Here is a 20,607-nt window from a genome sequence, read left to right as displayed (position 1 = left end):
AACCATCTGAGATTGACAGAAGAATCACTTCTACAACTTGAGGGCAAGATTGGAACTGGCCATTGAGCAGTGACGGAGGAAGTCCTCCAGACAACCAGATATGGCATTATCAGTGCCTGTCAGTGTGAACATGGCCTTCATTTTCTTGATGACTTAAGGGTTTTTTTTCAGATTAGTATGAGCAGCATCAATTTTATTGAATGTATTTGCTTCAGAATTGCAAATGTATATATTGTCAGACAGCACTGGCAGAATGGAAATGCTGCCCAATTTTGCCAAACAGTTGGATTTCCATAACAGGGGTGATGATTGTATCTGTGTGACCAAGCTAATGACAAGCAACAAGGCAGCACTGGATGGGTGTTTCTAACCCATCCATTGTCAGCAGGTAGGCACAATCCAGATACTAGAATACATCCGGTATCAAAATGTATTTGAGGATAAAAGGAAGAACTCAGAGACAAAGGGAACTCTTTTTCTCAACTGCCTGGTGCCATCGCTGTGGCAGTCACCAAGTTCATACAAGGATTTAGTGTAATTATTGAGCAAAGCACTGGAACTATGAGGAAGTGCTTCAGATGACTGTAAAGATCAGAAGATCCAGTGCAATGCAGCCCTAAGTCCAAGATCATTGTAATCTGCTGCATCTTCTATAAATGATAACGTGGAATCCATAACAGAACAGGAGGGAAACAAAGGTTGTTAAATGTAATTGAAACATGAGCATACCTTGGAAGATTACTGCGTGATGGTTTGTCTAACATAGGCTTACATTGTTTTGAGCTTGTGTTCTAAAGGGTCATGTTGTCAGAAGTAACCAAGAAAGTTAACTAAAATGCACAAACATAGGCTTACATTGTTTTGAGCTTGTGTTCTAAAGGGTCACGTTGTCAGAAGTAACCAAGAAAGTTAACTAAAATGCACACAACTCTATTGTTCTTAACACTTCCTCACTTGTCATTAAATGAAAAATACATATTGCATTCATTCTACATAATGCTGTATGATCAGAAACAAGCTACTCCACTAAATTTCCAATTAGGAATACACAGAACTGTTGCATGGTGGCTTGATTAACAGGGGAGAAATATCAGAGACTTGGAGAAATCAGCAGCTGAATTTGCTTGGTCTCCCATGAGTGTCCAAGTGAAAGCAGAATGGTGATGGAGACAGTTTAGCAAAGGAAATTGATGAAAAAAATGTTGTGTTACACATGCACCAAAAACTTGTTATTTGATTTACTGCTGTTTTGTATGTCTCATTTACGTAAAGTCACATCATTCATGTGATAAAAATTTACATGAAACACAATTTGTTCTCCCAATAGTACTACTTTTGTTACAAGATTTCTGAAGTCATGAGGCCACAAAAATTTATTTCAAGATTTTAAAATTTCTTTAATACTCTACTTTTGTCTAGCACTGAAATTCACCTCACTTGAAAGCAGGGTTTATACTTGAAGCTAAATGAACACTGTTGGTGCCATTTCTTGTTCTCCCTGTCATCTGCTCACTCACGTTTCTCTTCTGCAGTGACGCAAGATTTCACAGGCTCTGGAATGTTTTATCTGGAAAAGTCAGAACTCAGCCTTTTGCAGCCTGATAGCAATCCATCGATTGAGTTAACATTAACATTTAGAGCAGAGGTTTTTAAATTGAAACTTCTGAGTGAATGCATGAATGAATGTAACATTGTAGTCTCTACTTCCTAGCTGATTGATCAGTGCTAGTTATGTTGTATCAATTGTGTGGTTAGCACAGGCAGCAGTTTATGGAGATTAGTCAGAAAGCAGTCACAAATATTGCAGCAATCCAACCATTGATGAAAGACACACAAAAATCACGTGTACTTTAAAATCACTATTTCCACTTCATCAGTACATGTGAACCACCCCTACCAGTATTAGCCTCCCTCCATGATCAAAGCTGTGGGAGATTCACTATGCAATAGTGACGTATCACCTGATATACAAATTATTGCAAGATTAGTCCATCCATTATTTTTACCTACTCAATCCTCTTTGGCTGCATGACCATGGCCTCTATCACCCAGAAGAAAAATAATTTCAGATGTGTAGATGTATATCACCTACAGTTCTTCTTAAAGCACTAACTATTCTGACTTGGACATATATCACTGTGCCCTAGTCATTGCTACTTCATTCACCTGAAGTCTCCTTTTGAACAATGTCATGGAAGATCATCAGCAGATATCCTGGAGCATTCATAAAAACCCAAAATCATCAGCTCAAAGGTAACAATGGACAGGCAATAATTCTAGCAGGCCTGGGTAAACCCAGGTCCCAAAACTAAATGCTTTTGAACACTAACCAAGATCCCATTATTGGGGGTAATTGAATGACTGACAAGGATTTCAAACCAGATACTAGAGAAAAAGAACCTTGTAGTCTTGTTATTGGATCTAAAGAAATAACTGATGCAAAGTTTGGAGCTCCAAAAAGCAGGAATAAGTAAACTGTTCTTTAAGACAACCAAATCTAGAAAATATTTGGTATCTATAAGAATCTATTTTACTTGCAACAGATTTGACCTTAAACTCTAAAATATATTTATTTTCTTTTTAAAAGTTTTACTAGGTGTGTAGAAGTATATCACCTTCAGGTCCTACTTTATAAAGATCCTTCTTGCATATTAGTTTAGTGCTGAGATAATTGATTATTTTTCTCCAAAATCCAAGCATAAACTTGTCATATTTTTATGGAATAGATCTGGTAGAGCACTGTTCAGTTTGTTATAGATATAACAAAGGATTGAAAGCAGTCAATAAGAAACAGCTATAATGGATTATACTTTTTGATGATGAATAATGGATTTATAAGGGAAGAACTGTTGTGAATGGTTGCTGTCTTATTGTGTTGGATAACAAGTTGTTACATCTGCTGGCTTCTGTTGACTTTATTACCTTGAAACAGTAAGCAAATATTTGATCACTAGCTACATTGATACACTTGAGTAAAACAAAATATAATGATGTTTTAACAATCGCTATTCCAGCTGTAATCTTTTCCAGCTTGTTCCTTGAATAGTTGATAACAGTATACTATCTTTAAGGGTGGGGAATTTGTTGTGGGAAAACTCCATTATCATTTTAAAAATAATCTCATAGATGGTTGAGTAGACCTCTGACAGGTTGAACCATAATCATAATAATATTTAGAGAACATATCATCTGCTTTCTCTTTTTTATCAAAAAAATACTGCCATAGTTTAGGATAAAATGTCAATCCAATGTGTCCTTAAATTTTGTAAATTTGAGCGCTTTTCAATACCCATATCCAGTTTCCAAAATTCAATTAATATTTTGCATTCATAATCCATCTTTACTGTCGCAGGTCAGCAGTTTGTCCTTCACCATGATATCAATGATTATGTACAAACAGGATCAGTATCAGATCTTATCACCCGTAGGTTCCAAAGCTAAAACACCCTGAGTGGTTTGTAACCCAAATGGAGATCACAGATTGTGATTCAAACATGGCCTTTAACAATTTTAGTTTCCAAGGGCAGAGTTTAACAGAGGAGGACGGATAACATTTAAACTAATGGTTAAAACTTTTCAAAATTGATTATCCCTCTGAAAATAGTTGTACAAATCTAGATGTTCATGTCAAAATTTCCAGAACTATTTGTATGGCTGAGTTGTGACATTGCATATCTACAGGTGTTACTTAAAACCCACTTGTCTGACCATGTTTTCAGTGTTCTGCATTAGTATCCCCAATCTGTCTTAGTGGCAGAAATTCTTTGATAACTGTCTTGTAAAATGTATTGGGATACTTTGCTGTATTGAAGGCACAACATAATTGCAAGTTCTTGTGAAATGGTCGCACTATGTCAATGTAATCCTATTCCTTTATCCTAGTCAAGGGAGACACATTAAACAAAAGATTCCTCTCCCATGTAACCATTAAGTTTGTTGTCAATAAATATACAACATAATGAGAAAAATCCATAATTAAAATTCTGTTGGTGTTTCAACTGTAGTTCAATTTCTAACGTGAAATGAAAAGAAAAGCAGTGATAATTAAAAGCTTGGTACACTGTGAGCAATGGGAGCATTGAAAAAAATCAGTTACACCAGAGCAACCCAAATGTATTTATTTCAAAGAAATATCTTACCCTTAAAAAAAGGTTCAATGACTGCAAATAAGTCTTTCTTTCAGTGAAACTTAGAGATTTTACTCTTGCTCATTCACATTATACAATTGGAACAATTCTGATATTGTATACACTCTTGTAAAGCAGTGAAGGAAATTAGCCGCCAAATTCTGCCCTTGTCCGACCTATTTTTCCACTACTGGTTAAAACGTGGACAATGACACCAGTCATTTGTAAAGAATGAGAACAAAACAGTTACTGTCACAACAGCTTTAACACTTTCTAAGTTGTATAATGTCTTTTATCATTATATCTCTTCTATACATCCTTCAACTGAGGAGCACATGGAATCTGCTGAGAATTCCAGCCACAGTTTTTAGTAAATAGTATTCAGCATGTACAACTTAATTCTCATGATAGAAACTTGGTGTCTATCCAACTTATCTGTATTTTATTCATTGTACGCAGTGTGGAATCTTATAAGTGAAGATAGAAAGCATGACTGTACCATTTGATATCTGGAATTCGGCCATTTGAGGATGGGTACAAAATGAAGACAAATCAAAAAATGGATACTTTAGAGAAAGTATTGAAGGAGAAATTTTAAATACAATAAAACAGATTATTTTAATGTCTGTGGTCTTCAATCCCACACCTGGCAACATCACATGCATTCACAGAGCAGCAAAAGCCTTCTTTTTGAAGAACTATGAAAGCACCTTGAGAAGTTGTTCAGAAGTTTGTGCTACTGTGAATTAATGATTGACAATAAGAAGTGGGAGGGAAGGGTTAGATATATTTTAGAGCAGGATAAAATGCCGGCACAACATTGTGGGCCAAAGGGCCTGTACTGTGCTGTAATGTTCTAAGTGCATGTTCTCATTATCTCGAGCTGATTTCAAATGTCAGCAGGAATCTGACAAAAGTGGAAGGCAACCACACATGGAGGTTATCCGTCATCAGCTGATCTCCCCTATTGGGTTGAAAGGGAGAGCTGGCTGGGGGAAGAGGACAATGATCTGGTGACCTGGAGTTAAATGTAGGCACTGGGATCAGGCAGTCTGATTGTTGCCAGAAGACTGCCCACCAACAAGCTAAATATATTAGTGAGCATTACACATGGGGGCAGTTGGACCCTGTTCAATAGAGGTTGCAAGAGTCTGGAGTGGGACATGTTGGCTTTTTGATTGTTTTGCCTATTAGTGTAGTCCTGGCAAGTTTTGAACTCAGGAGGCTTAAAATACAGCAGTCCAGAATGGAATCATAGTTGCATATATTATCATGTTTTATTATAGTGCCTTTTTAATGCTTTATGTTCTTCACTCCATCAATTAAGCCAATTGAATCGAGTAATTGGTATAATAGCCACTAATGTATTAGATCCTATCTTTCATGTTATCTTCTTAATTCATTTCTTATATTGGGATTGAATTAGTGTTATTTTGGTGATTCATTATTCCAGTGGTATCATTTTATTTATCTGTTAACTTCTTGGACCTCTAATTATGAGTTTCTTTCTAAGCTCTGCTTGATGTTACATGTTATATATATCACCTTATTTTACATGTAACAAAGTATAATAAATAATAGCTCCAGTAACATGTTGATGCTTCACCTCCTAGAGCACTTTGGAGGGGGAATGCATGGGTACGGTATTAGTAATTTCACCAACATCAATTGAGTGTTTCATTATATTGGAGAAAAAGAAAATCAAAAGCTGCATTCTTTATCATTACCAACAAATGTAAAAGCCTGGCAAAATGGTGTCCAACAACAGTTGAATGCATAGAAATAGGATGAAGCATCTAAAAGAAAGCACCCAAAAAGAAAAGATGCTCAGTTGTAATGTACTGAGATTCAATATTATCTACAATTTATGGCACTGAAATAGGACATTTGGCTGTGTTAGTCTTTTGCAGTTTTTATACACCGTCCTCCTTCACCTGGTTCCATTTGTATGTCCTTCCATTCCTTTCTCCCTTGTTTACCCTTCTAGCTTTCTCCTTATTGTATTTATGCTCATTACTACAACTATTCCAGATTGTAACAACTTTCACCTTCTGAATGCTCAATGGTTAAAGAAGCTTTTGCATTTATTGAAGCAAGCATCTGTGATGTCATTATCTTTTGTTGATTTGGCACGGTGACAGTTCTACTTCTCAACTATAACACACAAATATGGCTGTTGAAATAGTTTATTACTTCCTGCATCTGTATTTGTGCAGGTGCAACTACTTGTCTTGAATCTCTGTGCCTTTTAACAAATCTCACTGGCTGCCATAATTATTGTGAGCTAAGTAGTAAGTGGATTTGCCTCTGAGTTATATTATTATCTCTGCTTTCTTTTCACCTGACGTGTTTATGATTTTCAGGAAATTATGAGATCAACATCATATCATTGTTTGCTCCTCGCATATAGAAACATTACTTCCTCTTGTGAAAATGTCAATAACAAGAGACATATTTATGACGTTAATTTTTTTAAATTCATTGGCCACAATAGAGTGAATGGGTAGAAACCTTCTCCAACTGTAATTACTCGCATGATATAACTTGAAACTTCTGAGGTACTTGAACCCATGGAGAAACTTCCACAATCTCTAGACTATTTTATCCATTCATAGCAGTTGCCAAGTGAGATAGTGTTCTGATCCCTTGAACACTAGGAAACAAGAATACGTCACACTTCTGTACACATCTAAGTACAAGTATATGAACATGTATAAGACTGGCTCCAGTATTTGTTTGAAAGTGTAAGTCAGCTAATAATTGAAGACAGTTGACCGTCCATTTTACCTTTCTCAATGTCCAAAATATCAATTATCTGTAGCCAAAATGGTCCCATGTTGATCCTAATGAAGCTATAAGGAGCTAATCTTAAAGAAGATGCTCAAGTGACATCCAGTCTTTAGATGCAAATCACCCTGACAACATTTCAGATATAATGCATAAAAACATAAACATGCATTTAAAAAAAAGTGCTCACCGTGAAGTTCTTTTGTCAATGCTGTAATGCAGAAGCACAAGTTTACAGCAACATGGTAATGACCAGATACTTCTGTGTCTTGTCTTTTATCCATTACAACATGTAACACTGACAAAAAAATTGTGTCAAAGTCACAACAATCAAGCAGGCTGTTTAGCCCAACCAGTTAATATCAACGTTTCACCTCCATGTGAGCAAATGGTTGCGCACCTAAAGCTGGAACTCGGATGCTTTATCAGTATAGTTTAGACGAACCCTTGACGTATCTTTCACTGTGTTACATTAAATGCAGGAATTTGCCCACCATTGTGACCTGTAAAATGGAAAAATGTCAACTTTCACTCTCTTAACAAATTACTTCAGGACAGACTTGTCACAATCAATGGTGATTTGTGTAGGACAGAACAAAATGCTTTTATCATATTATATCTGTAATGTTGTCTAGTCTGCCCCTTTACTTTCTGTAAACATACTGTTCATAAATCTCTGTGGAATTCTACAACTATCTGTGATCTTCTTGTCTGCCCATGAGCTCCTGTGAATGCTTCCAGTTTTTGGAACACGACACTCTAATGAGAATTCGTGACTTCTGCCATCCCATGAAATTCAAAGATGGGCAACTGGAATTTCTCCAAATGATGAGAGAAAACCAATTTCACATCAGGTGGTGCGAGTATGCCATGTTTTATGTACTCAATTTCACTTTGCCACAAAAATTCAGTTATTTTCTCTTGTTAGAAATCGCTCAAAGGAAACGCAGAAGCCTAATGTCACCTTATCTTCTGCCACAGTGCAAAATCGGTGGTGGAGAAATTGACACTTTAACAAGATGTTGTTCAGTGCATTAACGAAGCATGTGGACACACCACCATTCTCGAAAGTGCAGTAAATTGGAGGCATTGTTGTACTAAGTGTATCAAACAAGCCCCCCATTAATGCTTAAATGCCAAGTACATAAAGTTACTGATTTAAGTCAATTTGATCACTCTAATCTCTTAGGCCTAGATGCAAATGAGGAAGAGGTTTGCTGCTATCAAAAGCAGGATATTAGTAAATGTATTTCTAAACTTTATACTTGCTTCATAACATATACCAAAGCTGAATGGGGCTTTTCTCTCTGAAGCACCGTATATAATTTGTCCATACCTTTTTATGATGCCTTGACTTGACACAGTTTCCTTAGAACTGCTGGTGACTAAGATGTCCAAGTTGTGGCGATCCTCTGATTTTGCTTGTCTTTTCAGTGGGTTCGGCAGCCATTAATGCAAAGATTAGCTCCATTCTACTCAATTCAACTCAAGGATTTTGGAGGTCATCTGCATGTGTTAGGACTAAGGCCTGATGCTTCTTCAAATATTGTTGTGAACATTGTACTTGCTTCTTCTATGTTCACCATACTGGTGCTGAATTATACTTGTGTAATCAGAGCCCTGGTGAATAATAATTCATTGCACACTCTATTGGTCATGAGGACCACAGTGGGTTATTATAGCAAGTCCTAATTGGATGTGTATTATATTGGACTGGGGGGATTCCCTCCTAGCTGTGAAAGCTGTGTGACCTGTCTTGTTGCTGTCACCTTTCTTTGAAGGTCATGTTCCTTGTAAACACTGAATTTGTCATTTGAATCTCAAAGTTGTGCCTTTTAATGTGGCTGATGTCTCTTGGGGTGGAAGCATCATGCAGTATGAGGGTCTTTTCAGGGAAGAGCTACTATCTAGTTTACTTAATAAATCTACTTGATAGCATTTAGCCCATTTCTTCCCTCCGATTTAGTGTCAGAGAAGCTTAAATATATGATCCTGAGATTTTTGTATTCATCTGCTGAAAATACAAAGAAAGCAGGATAAACTAAGTTTGTCAATCTCCATCTCTTCCTGCCCCACTAAGCAACTCCCATTAGTAACAAGTTATAGTTCTGTTTCACTAAGTTGAGCCCGTAACTACTTTACACCCAGATGTTCGCACTATCATTGATTTAAGTCCTTTTTCATGAAGTAACGTGCACTACCCCTCCCCTTCCCCCAATGCCCCACTTACCCCAAGTCATAAAGAGAGCTTCCACTGGTCGCGCCTGTCGTGGGGGGCATTCATCGCATTGCACCCAGGATCTTGAGCAGAAAGACACCAGTGGTCACTTTAATCCAACACCTCCTGTTTCTGCAATAACTAATTGTCAGTTATAGCCAGACCCAACTCACTTGCTCCTGCTACTGCTACTACTTAAAGTTATATTTAAATTCAGTATGAACTGGTCCAAATTCAGTTAATTAAAGAACACAGGGCGCATCTGTGTGCCTCCAATTGACTACTGGTCACAGGCCTTTATTCTCAGGGAAGATCAAAGTAGTCAATGTGACCAGTTGATAAAACCAAAGCATTAAGTCAGTTAATTGAAATAAGGATCATTTCCTGGCATCCTCTCTCCTCTGAGATGCAGGAGAATGCCCTTTTCCAGTCAAAAATCAATTACGATCAATTGCACAGCTTGATGGTGTTCATTTATGGCAGGGGTTATGCTGTTTGGTCTTATGCTAACAAATCTGCATAAAATGTAACTAGTTTTAGCTTGGCAAAGTTGCCATTGATCAGCAGAGTGTGGGTACACGATTGCACTCCAAGAAAAGTCACCATGTCTGACTACCTTGAGGTTGTCAATCCAAAATTATCACTGAGACAGGGAAGGGAGAAATGTCAGAGAGACAGACAGCATGGAAACAAGGCCCTGCAGGCTAATGAGTTGGCATCAGCCACATTTACAGTCAGTCTCCATTATTCCTGTTGTTTTTATTTCTCCACAACTGGGCCCTCTCCACCCCTGCCCCCCCCCCCCCCCCCCCCCCCGGGTTCTCGCATTTACCTGCATGCTTGGAGCAATTTACAGCAGCTAATCAATCTACCAATCCATACATCATTGGGATATGGGAGGAAACTGTCACACCTGGAGGAAACCCATGCAGTCATAGGGAAAGTATGCAAACTCCACACAGATAGCACCAGAGGTCAGGATCAACCTGGGTCACTGGCACTGTGCTACTTTGTTCTCTTGTGGAAGGTTGGAAAGATTTATTCAGATAGGCATGCTTTGCCTTAGGGAAGTAGTTGAGACACAAATGAATTAAGTTTTGAATTACTCAGGCAAAATATTGGCACAGACCAGATGAATAAACTTCTTTCAGGCTGTTAACTTCCATGTTATAAAGTAAATTAATCATTTTAGTTTACAACTTCTTTATGAGCAGGCTTGATAGGCTGGACATAGGGAGGATATTTTATCTGGATGGAGGGTCTAGAACCAGGGATCACAGTGTCAGGATACAGGGTAAGACGTTTAGAATTGAAATGTGGAGAAAGTTCTTCACCCAGAGAGTGGTGAACTGTGGAGTTCTCTACCACAGAAGGCTGTAGAGGACAATTGAATATATTTAAGGAGATAGAAAGATTTCCAGACATTCTCGAGAGCAGCAGGTGATGTTGGGAGACAGGGTCAGCCTTATTTGTATTGAGTGGCAGAGTAGATGCCATGGAAACTCCTGCTCTACTTTGCTATGTTTCTTGGAACATTACATAATTAATCAAAGCTACAGTAAAAATCAGCTAGGGTGCTTTCAAAACTGTGGTACATTCTTCCAACATTGGATAATGTAATCCCCGGAGAAGTAATGATACTTTGTTGTTAAAAATGTGAGGCCAAAGGAGTTTCTTCATTTTGTTTTGTCATGCAAGTATAAAAGAAATTGTTTGTGTGAGATATCTACTCTTGACTTTACTATGGTTGGATCTGGCAGCCCTTATGCAGTTTCTTATCAATTGTGTTCATTCTTTCTTCCTGTCCATTCTGTTTATTCTTATGAAATCTTGAGTATCCAGTGACACACAGTAAATTATCTATTTAGTTTCTTTAATTCAATCTTTTTGGGTAACATTTATTCTTTATTGTGTTCCTTCAGCAAATTGATTCTCAGTCAGATGAGATGTAATGGCTTGTATCCAGGGCACATCTATCCTACTTTCTGGCTTGTAACCAGAAGGTACCATTCAGGCAAGACACTCACTTCCAATTTCTTGCATGTATAATAGATTCCTCTTCATTCCATCTCATGTTTTGTGCATGATCTAAGCAGGTTCAAACAAATTTGCAAAACTGGCTACTATATTTGTTATATTAAAAAAAAGAACAACGCAAAACAGTTTAGGGTGTTTAGAACTGTATATAAATTAATGAAGATGGAAAAGCATATTCATAGTACTGGGTTGTATTGTTCCTTAACTCTTCCTGTATCTTTCATTTCTTAGACCTGGAAGAAGCGTTGGTTCATCCTACGTAGTGGACGGATGAGCGGTGACCCCGATGTCCTGGAGTACTACAAAAATGACCATTCCAAAAAGCCAATCCGTGTGATAGACCTTCATTTCTGTGAGCAAGTCGATGCAGGACTAACATTCAAAAAGAAAGAGTTTCAAGACAGCTTTGTGTTTGACATCAAAACAATTGATCGTACTTTTTATCTGGTGGCAGAGACGGAGGAAGAAATGAACAAGTGGGTCCGATCCATTTGCCAGATCTGTGGCTTCAATCAATCTGATGAGAATACAGGTAACAAAATAGACAACATTAATTCCTCTTTATCTGGCACATGAAGTGGAGCTACTACATAAACACGGCTTGTCTTTAAAATTATTTCTTGGTATGAATAAGTTAGGTACAAAAATGCAAAATAATTTGCTTTTGTTAGAAATCATTAGTTTTTCATTAATTTCGAGGAAAGAATTATTACACTACTCAGTTTCAACTCTAAGAAGAGTACTATTTCATTTGAAACACTCAAGTAGAATTTAACTAAAGTTTTAGATAAAAGTATTATGTTCACTGAAATCTAAAGCAAATGATGTACATGTTCGAAACATTTTGCTGCCTTGGCTTCTGAAGGAAAAACAGTATTTTGAGATGAAATCTCAAGAATATAACTCTGAAACTTGACATCTGAAAAAACAATAGGTAAATTGGTAGTATTTCAGTTGTTGGAGCATAATGAATGAATGGCGTCACACTTTGAATCAGTTTGTCTACCTTTGTGATGTGGGCACATATCCAACTTCTTATTCCAGACTTTAGTGGCTTTGTCCCAATTAATTCCAAGCTAGTACTGACTAGAAGAGGAGTCTGAAACTCTAAACTGAACACAGTTAATGAAAACAACTGGATTTCCAATTTTGAAGTCCTTTGATGAGCACAAAGTTCACCCTTTTCTCTTTTGAACTTCATCTGACTTTTTTTTGCCAGATGCTGGAGGCCCAGTAAGAGGAAACAGAGAAACACAACAGCTCTACATTTTTCCATTTTATGACGCAGTTGCATTTTTGTTGCAGTGAATTGCTAAGCAGCACTAATGGAATTGCTTTCCTATGATTCCTCTACAGACAGTTCTCCCTTGCTAACATGACCATAAGCTGTTTGTATTCAGAGCAGTGTCTTTTGGCTACCAGCTGACTCAGCAGCTGAAGTCATCATGCCCACTATCCAGTAAGATGATTTTCCAGTGCTGGCTTAGGAGAACATTCTTAGCCACAGCACAAAGTACTGCTAACAATTAAATAGCTGTGAAGAGAAATATTAGATATGCAATTATTCATATGTTTTTCCATTGCTTTAGAAAATTCTCACCATATGAAAACCTCACTTCAATTATATGCTGTATGTAACATTGTAAAACATCTCAAGATGCTTCACAGGAATATTATCAATCAAATTTGACATTAGATAACAACACATAATCGGATAAAAATTTATTCTTGGCTCCATGCAAAATAGTAGTGTCTGTATGTTGAACTCTGGTTCCAAAAACCAGCTCCATTGACTTAATGGAATGGAATTTCTTCAGAGGAGTATAATGGATTTCTGCTGCTATACCAAGCATTTAACCCTACCAACTGAGGGTGAGTTTTTCTCTTAACCACGTCTAGTGAGGAGATATTAGGACAGATGACTGAAGGCTTCATCAAAGAAACTTTAAGAAGTACCCAAGAAGAGGGTTGAAAATGTTAGCAAGGGAACTTTACAGCTTGGGGTTTCAACACCTGAAGTTATAATGACTTCCAATGATGGAATAAAGAAAATCAAGATTACACCAGCAGCCAAACTGAAAGGGACACAGAAAGCTCAGCAGACTATAGGGCTGAAGAAGGCCATGGAGAGGAGGAGTGGCAAGGATATGTAAAAAAAAATTTAAGTACAAGATTAAATATTTTAAATTTGAGGCATTATTGAACCTGAAGCCATTGTACATCAGAAAACATGATGGGGAAAGGTGACTGGTACTTGATACAAGTTTGAATCTGGCCATCTGCACTTTGGATAAACTCCAATGGTGGGTGGAGAAGAGGAGGAGAAGAGATCATTGAGTACTCAAATTATATTAACTAAATGTGCATCCATTCAGTAAGTGGTTTGATCCTGCTGCTTAAAACTGTCCTGCATTCAACATAAAGAACATCATGGAGTGCACTATTAAGTTTTGTTGAGAAACATAGAATGTTTCCAATTAGACCTTTTTATTCACTTCCTTAAATGTTCACAAAATTTAGGAACACGTTTTTGGGTACAGACTGGGAAAGTAAATAGAAATTCATGAAGTAGATGGGATGAAATTAAGCCTCAAAAGTTTTTTTATTAGATATAGATAAAGATCTTGGCAGGTCTGGACTATTGTAGATCCAGATTTGGAACATAGTCGATTGTTGTAGCCCTGATTACTTGGCTCCCATCTAGCCAACTCACTTCCTTTGAGAATTAGTCAACAGGCTTGGAGTCCATGTACATGATCGTGAGGTAAAAGTAGAAGGATTTATAATCACCTAATGATTGGATGTTTCAAAATCATTAAAAGAGAACATTATGTTCAGCCACCTTGACTGTTTCACATGGGCATTAATCACTGTGTTCTGATGTTATAACTTGTGTGAAGTTACCTGCAGAAATGTGTCCTTTCCATGGAGAGCATGAAAAGTTGAGCACACTGATAGGTTGACTGACATCTACTAATATGATTTGGGATGGAGGTGGGCATTGGAGGATGTGTTGTGAAAGTTGCTAACCCTTTTGAGTCAGATAAAAGTATCCAGTTCAGAAATTAATTGGCCAGTGTTATGTTCAATCCATGGTTTATGCCAAGACCCTCACATTTAGCTCTTTGGAGTAGAAACCAAGATGTATTCATAATTTTCAGAGTTTGAAATAAAAAAATTGTTTGTCATTCAAAAACCAGATGACCTGAATTGAAATTTAAAATATTAGGAACAGGGAAGAAATTTGAAGGAATTTGACCAAATGGTAATATATTTTTAGATTCTATATACAGACAAGACCATTGCACAGAATATGAGGCAACCAGAAGGGTTTGTGGAGAAACAAGGGATTAAGGCTAATATTGTTCATGGGAGTGAGTTGTTGAGTAAAACTTTAAGATATATTTTTAAAAATGGGCTGCTTTAAGGTCTCGAATGTATGTATTGTTCCTAAAGTGTTCTTAATGTATTGGATTCAATTTTCGAATTTCCATTGTGCTTTTGCTTACAATGGTAGTCTTTGATTTCACAATATTTTTACACAAAGTAACTATGTTTTATACAAAACTAGAAACAAGTGTCTACTGTTTGTTTTGTAATCTTCACTCTGTTGAGACATTGGTTGTGGAGAGGTTTGACATCAGGCGCCTTTAATACAGCTCTCATCTGCTCAAAGAGTAGTGGATCTTTAACTATGGTTAACTGGCCTTTACAACTGACAAATCACACTTAACAGTTTACTCAAGGATGTCTAAATATCTTATGATCCAGATTATTCAATTAGCCATTTGTTCTTATTAAATTATACAATAAAAACAACAGGGATGTAGTCTAAGAGACAAATAGCATTCCTTATTATAAATGAAGGATTAGAACCAAGCACATTGCTTTGTTAACTAAACTTTATCTGTATACATCAAATCCTATAGGTGAGTTTTCAATGATAAGCTATCAAGCTGACAACAGCAAGAGAATTCCTGTGAATTAAAGTCACAGACAAGTGATTTATCACAATTTCTTGCATTAGAATCTCACCATGCCAAGGAGCTGGTAGGCTTCGTTTTAACACCCAAAATCATTTTGTTTAAAATTAATTAGATGTTGATCATTAATTTAGCAAATTTAAGATAATTGCATAAATACATATATTCTTAAGTGGATTCCACTTCACATATTAAATGCACAGAACATTATTGTTCAGCAGAGTGGCTCCGGCCACCCTTCAAGATCATCAAGGTACATCGGGACCAGCTCTTCTTCTCCACATTGTGCATAGTCAAAGTGAAAGATCACACATGTGATTTTGAAGTCGTCATTGCACCAGGATGCTTGAGTCAACAAAAGGTCAGAAGAGCCAGGCTAGACTTCCAGCTGATTTAGGAACATGTGTAATTCCTTTATAATTTTAGATCAAAGTAGCACAATCTCTGGAAGAAGACCTATATGGTATTGTGAGACGAAAGATATCCAGAGGCCAGGCAACAGCCAAGTAATGTAAATAATTGTTAAGGAATTGAAACTACGGAGAACTAATCAGCAGAATGAAGCCACCAACCTTTAAGAATAGAACTTTCCTTTAAAAATAGTAATACGGGAAAATTAAAGAATTACCAACATTTTTGACAAAAGGTGAGTGCAGGTCAAGATTTAATTTTGATTTGACTGATGGACATAAAAGTGATCCCTTTAATGATCGTGTCACTTTGTTTTTTTTTAAATAATTGTCTTAAGGTAGATTGGGTTACATTAGGCACATTTGATCTTAACTGCTTATTTGTAAAGAAATCTATTAGGTTTTCCTACATTAAAAGGAATCTGCAGAGGAAATTATTTTTCACCAGCTGTGATACAAGCATAAAAGAACTCCATTTTCCTTGAGGCATGGAATTTTCCACATTATTTTTGTTTTTTTTATATAAAGTACTCTCTAAAGTATGCCAAAGAAAGAAAGCTATTAAGTAAAGCTAAAATCTTGTAGATTCGGTTGATCTTCAATCTGATTGAAAAGGTACTTATTCATCTTTCATCTCAAATTTTCGACAGTTTTCCTTGCCTCTTAAAGAACAATTGTTAGGGTGAAGTCCTACAGGTGCTATGGGAGAATAGCCAAATGGTTGTTCTTCATGAATAGGGGCATGATAATGGGGTCCATAAGTTTGCTTTATTTTAAAAATTGTAATTGTATCTTCTAAATGAATGACTCTTTGCTGAAATTGCAGGAATGTGTGGCTTTAAAGCATACATGCCCAGAAATTCATCTTTGGTTGGTAGTGCTAAAGTTGCCTAATTACAGCATCACTCTGTTGTCCTTTGCCTCAAACTCATTCCATTGAATGCTAGTTGAAATCTGAACCAAACACCTTTTCCAAACATGTTGGCTATATAAAATTCTTATGGAACATTATATTACATAATAGAACAGCTTTCTGCAGTTACTCATGTGTTTTATTCCCATTAGAACTGTACACATTGACTCTAAATCTAGTGAGTCGGCTGCCTAGTCATTAATGGTTAACGAACATGTCATGGTTCAGAAAGGCCTGACCAAATTCATTGTGCTGTCAAGTCATGTCGAATATATTGTTATAAGCACAAGTACAGTGAGGTACAGGTACAACGAAAAACTTGCAGCGGCATCGCAGGCACGTATTTTCAGACAACACACAAAATATAAATTATGCTTAAATTATACAAGACGATGAGAAAAAAGACTTTTTTTGCACTAATGTCGTTTTGCACAATCAGAGATTAATCCATCAATAGTGCAAGAAGTGGTCTGTAGCGTTCTATTGCTGAGGTAGGATTAGGGTTGTGCAGGTCGGTTTAAGAACCATGGTTACAGCTGTTCCAGACCCTGGTGGTGTGGGACTTCTGGCTTCTACATAGAAGATTTTGAAATGGATTTGATTCATACCTTTTAGAATACTAATTGTTGAAAATTTTTGTGTCCATTTAGTGAATTTTTCTAAATCATTTAATAGGGCTTTCATAAGAAGAAAAATCAGTTTTATATAATGCTTGACACAGGCAATCTGCAAAAGTAAGGTTTTGAATACAACAGTGACCATGACTAATCTGATGTAGCAATGTGGGTTGATGTCACAGCATTGGACAAGACATCAGGGAAAATCCTACCCTTAAAATGGCATGGGCAAGCCTTGGTTTAATGTCTCATTCAAAAGGTGACATCTATGGCACTGCAGTACTACTTCAGTAGAGTATTGGAGTATGAACAAGATAATGTAATCAACCTCGCTGAGATGGATCCATCAGACTTCTACTTAAGAGACAGAATTGCTGATGAAATGGCTTGATCATGTCTAATCAGGATCCATAACCCACTGCAGAGATTTAGGATCTGCTTGTTCCTTGGCTGTGCAGTTTGATCAATCAGACATGCTTCATTCGAACAGAAACAAAACTTCTAAGTTCATTAAATGAGTCTAATCTACATATTAGGCCTAGCAGTAGAGAGCAGTATGTTATGGTCTTTTATTAGTTCATGTTGTTAATATAATTATTTGTGAATGCTCCGCTCCTGTTTTAATTTAATTTCTCCCAATTTATTCTCTTTCATTAAAACCATTCTGCCACATTGCAATACTTAATGCACTTCCCCATCAAATATGTTGACCTTATTATGGAGAGATACTTTAAGCTAGGGGAAAAATGAGGCTTCCTACCAGATAATTAATAATTGTTTTCTTTAATACTTTGGAATTTCTTGCTGGTAATCTTGCTCCTGTATAACTTCAATTATTAATGTGCTCTAACATCCATGGTCTAGTTTAGTGTTGGGAAAGATAGTTTATCTCTTAATTGTTACTTGTAAAGCTGCAGTATATTGCAATGGTAACACTGATCTATCTCAGCGAGGTTGATACATATCTTCTAAAGGAATGAATTGTTGCATTTACCTTGTATTTAAGTTTTCATTGCCAGTGTACTTTGAAATGTACATTGTGCTGCATTAATTTAAGCTTAAATCAGCCTGACTGGTTCATAAGAGTTTTCTTTCATGAAGGAGCCATTAAAAATACAAGTAATGGTACAACAATTAATGTTGAATTTGTGGAGATGTTGTCACAAAATCATAAGCACTTGTATCATTGTGTCGCACAACACAAAACAGGCCTTTCGGTCCATTTGAATCTCCTCCAACCATCAACTACTCACTCGTGTTAATCCTACACTAATCCCATTTTATTTTCCCCACATTCCCATCAACTCTTCCTGATTCTACCACATATATACACACTATGAGCAATTTGCAGTGGCCAACTAACCTAACAACCTGTGCATCTTTGGGAAGTGGGAGAAAATAGGAGCACTCAGAGGAAATGCACGCAGTTCAAAGCAGAACAAGCAAACTCCATTTTGATACCACTGGACGTCAGGAGTGAACCCAGGTCATTAGAGCTGTGAGGCAGCAACGTTACTAGTTGCACCAGTGGGCTGCTTTAGTGAAGAATTTGTCAACAAGTTAATTTCAAATTGCAAATATTTCATTCAGTGATTCTCTCAGGGAGCTCTGTTAATTAATAACCCACAATCAGATCTTGCATCCAAAGTAAAGAATAATGAAAGAATTATCCAGAACAGAACTGTGTTGATGAAATATGTAAACGCAACTGTTCATGACAGGACAGTGTATATTCATGCATGTTTTTCAGATAATTAGTATGGTCAACAATGAAATTGTTGGTCACCTGGCTTTTTCAGATTACAGGAAATAATTTTTGAATGTCCGTTGACTGGATGATGCAATAGAGTGGCACGATAACCTATCACAGTGACCTGATTTGCAGGCAGCACAAATTCTGTTGGAAGGAAACCCAACCAAAGCGTTTCCTTGTGCTAGTAGAGAAAACCTTTTACTTAATGTGGGAAATGGTAATATCACCATCACCCTATTAGACAACATTGATATATGTGCAGTATCATTAACATATCTATAGCTGCTTTACAGGATCATTATCAGGCAAAAGTTGATAATGACCCACAAAGAAATTAGCAGAGTGGATCAAAGAGGTAGATTTCAGTGACTATTTGAAAGGAGAAAAAACAGATATAGATTTTAAGGGAGAGATTTCTGGAGTTTATGATCAATGGGCCAGAATTGGAGGAGCATAGGTATAATGGGGCGACATACACAAAATGCTGGAGGAACTCAGCAGGTCTATGGCAGCATCTATGGAGGGAAATAAACAGTGGGTATAATGGAGGTGTGCAGGGCTGAGCATTGTTACGGAGAAAAGGAGAGACAAGGTCATGGAGAGACTTAAAACAAAAAGGATGAGAACTTTACAATGAAAAATTTTAGTATCAAGGCTTTGCATATCAGAAAGCCGATGTAGGTCAGCGAACAGTGTTGGTCCAAGTTAAGACATGAGCAGCAGATTTTGATGGTCGAAAGAGCCTGTGGAGTTAAATGTCCAAGGCCAGCCAGAAGTGCAATAGAATGGTGGAGCCTGGAGGTAAAAAGGGAATGAGGGTTGAAACAGGGTCAGAGATGGGCAAAGTGGAGATAGGGAGCGCTGATAACAGTGTGGATATATGGTCAGAAGTTCATTTTGGAGTCAAACATAACATTATATGGTGTTGGTGGCTAGGAACCCAAAAATTATGGCTTTGGTTTTCTCAATATTTAGTTGAAGGCAATCTCCGCACAATCTACAATGGATGTTAAACAAGATCTCTAAATTTAGTGGGGGTTATTGAAGAGAAGTTGATGGTGAAGTAAAACTGAGTGGCTCCAACGTTTATGTGGAAATTAATACTGTTTTCTAATAATGTAGTTAAGGGGCAGCATGGAGATTAGAAATGGAGAGACACGAAGAATAGATTCTTTGAGATGCGAAAGGTAAGATTACTATAATGAGAAAGAGATTCCTTGGTTGGACCTGGATAGATGAGTGATTGATAGGTGAGAGGAGTGACAGGGTAGGTGAGAGGGTTGCAGATGACAGATTGATAGATACTATCCCCCTTTCTTAGAAAAGAAAATATTTAACGATATTAGCCAATTTCAAATCCAGAAAGAGGATATGATTGGTCAGCAGTTTGGTAGGAATAGGATCAAGGGAGCAGAATGCAAAGTTAGAATTACCTGTATTAACATTCTTGAAGCAAGTTTGAGAAGAATTAATGGAACACAGCTTTTTTTCTAATTTTAAAGCAATAAAATGCAAAGATATTTAAACATTGTCTTTCGCTTCATGGGACTAGCAGATACCACCAGCCAAAAAAAAGCACATTAAGGGCATCATTTCCAGGAATTATAGAAGGACTAAGCTGAGAAGAATATGGAAACACTGGTGAACAGTGTCTATAATTTTGGACATGTTTCAGAAGGGTGAAATATACAACATAAAAGAAAATTTTAAAAGAAAAATTAATTGGTATACAACAATGTTTTGATCGGTTATAATGATAAAT

General features: G+C 36.9%; 1 protein-coding gene across 2 annotated transcripts in view; it reads left to right on the top strand.

Moving 5' to 3' along the window:
* gab2 (GRB2-associated binding protein 2) overlaps positions 1-20,607 on the top strand; it is a 207,298-nt gene that overhangs the window by 123,573 nt on the left and 63,118 nt on the right. For both annotated transcript variants that reach the window (XM_052026219.1, XM_052026220.1), the window contains one exon: positions 11,401-11,701. In XM_052026219.1, coding sequence (XP_051882179.1) covers positions 11,401-11,701 — 301 coding nt within the window. The remainder of the gene's footprint in view (positions 1-11,400; positions 11,702-20,607) is intronic.

The sequence above is a fragment of the Pristis pectinata genome, chromosome 11, assembly GCF_009764475.1.
Source record: "Pristis pectinata isolate sPriPec2 chromosome 11, sPriPec2.1.pri, whole genome shotgun sequence".
NCBI lineage: Eukaryota > Metazoa > Chordata > Chondrichthyes > Rhinopristiformes > Pristidae > Pristis > Pristis pectinata.
The sequence above is the reverse complement of the archived record's forward strand: the minus strand, read 5'-3'. Positions and strand labels throughout refer to the sequence as shown.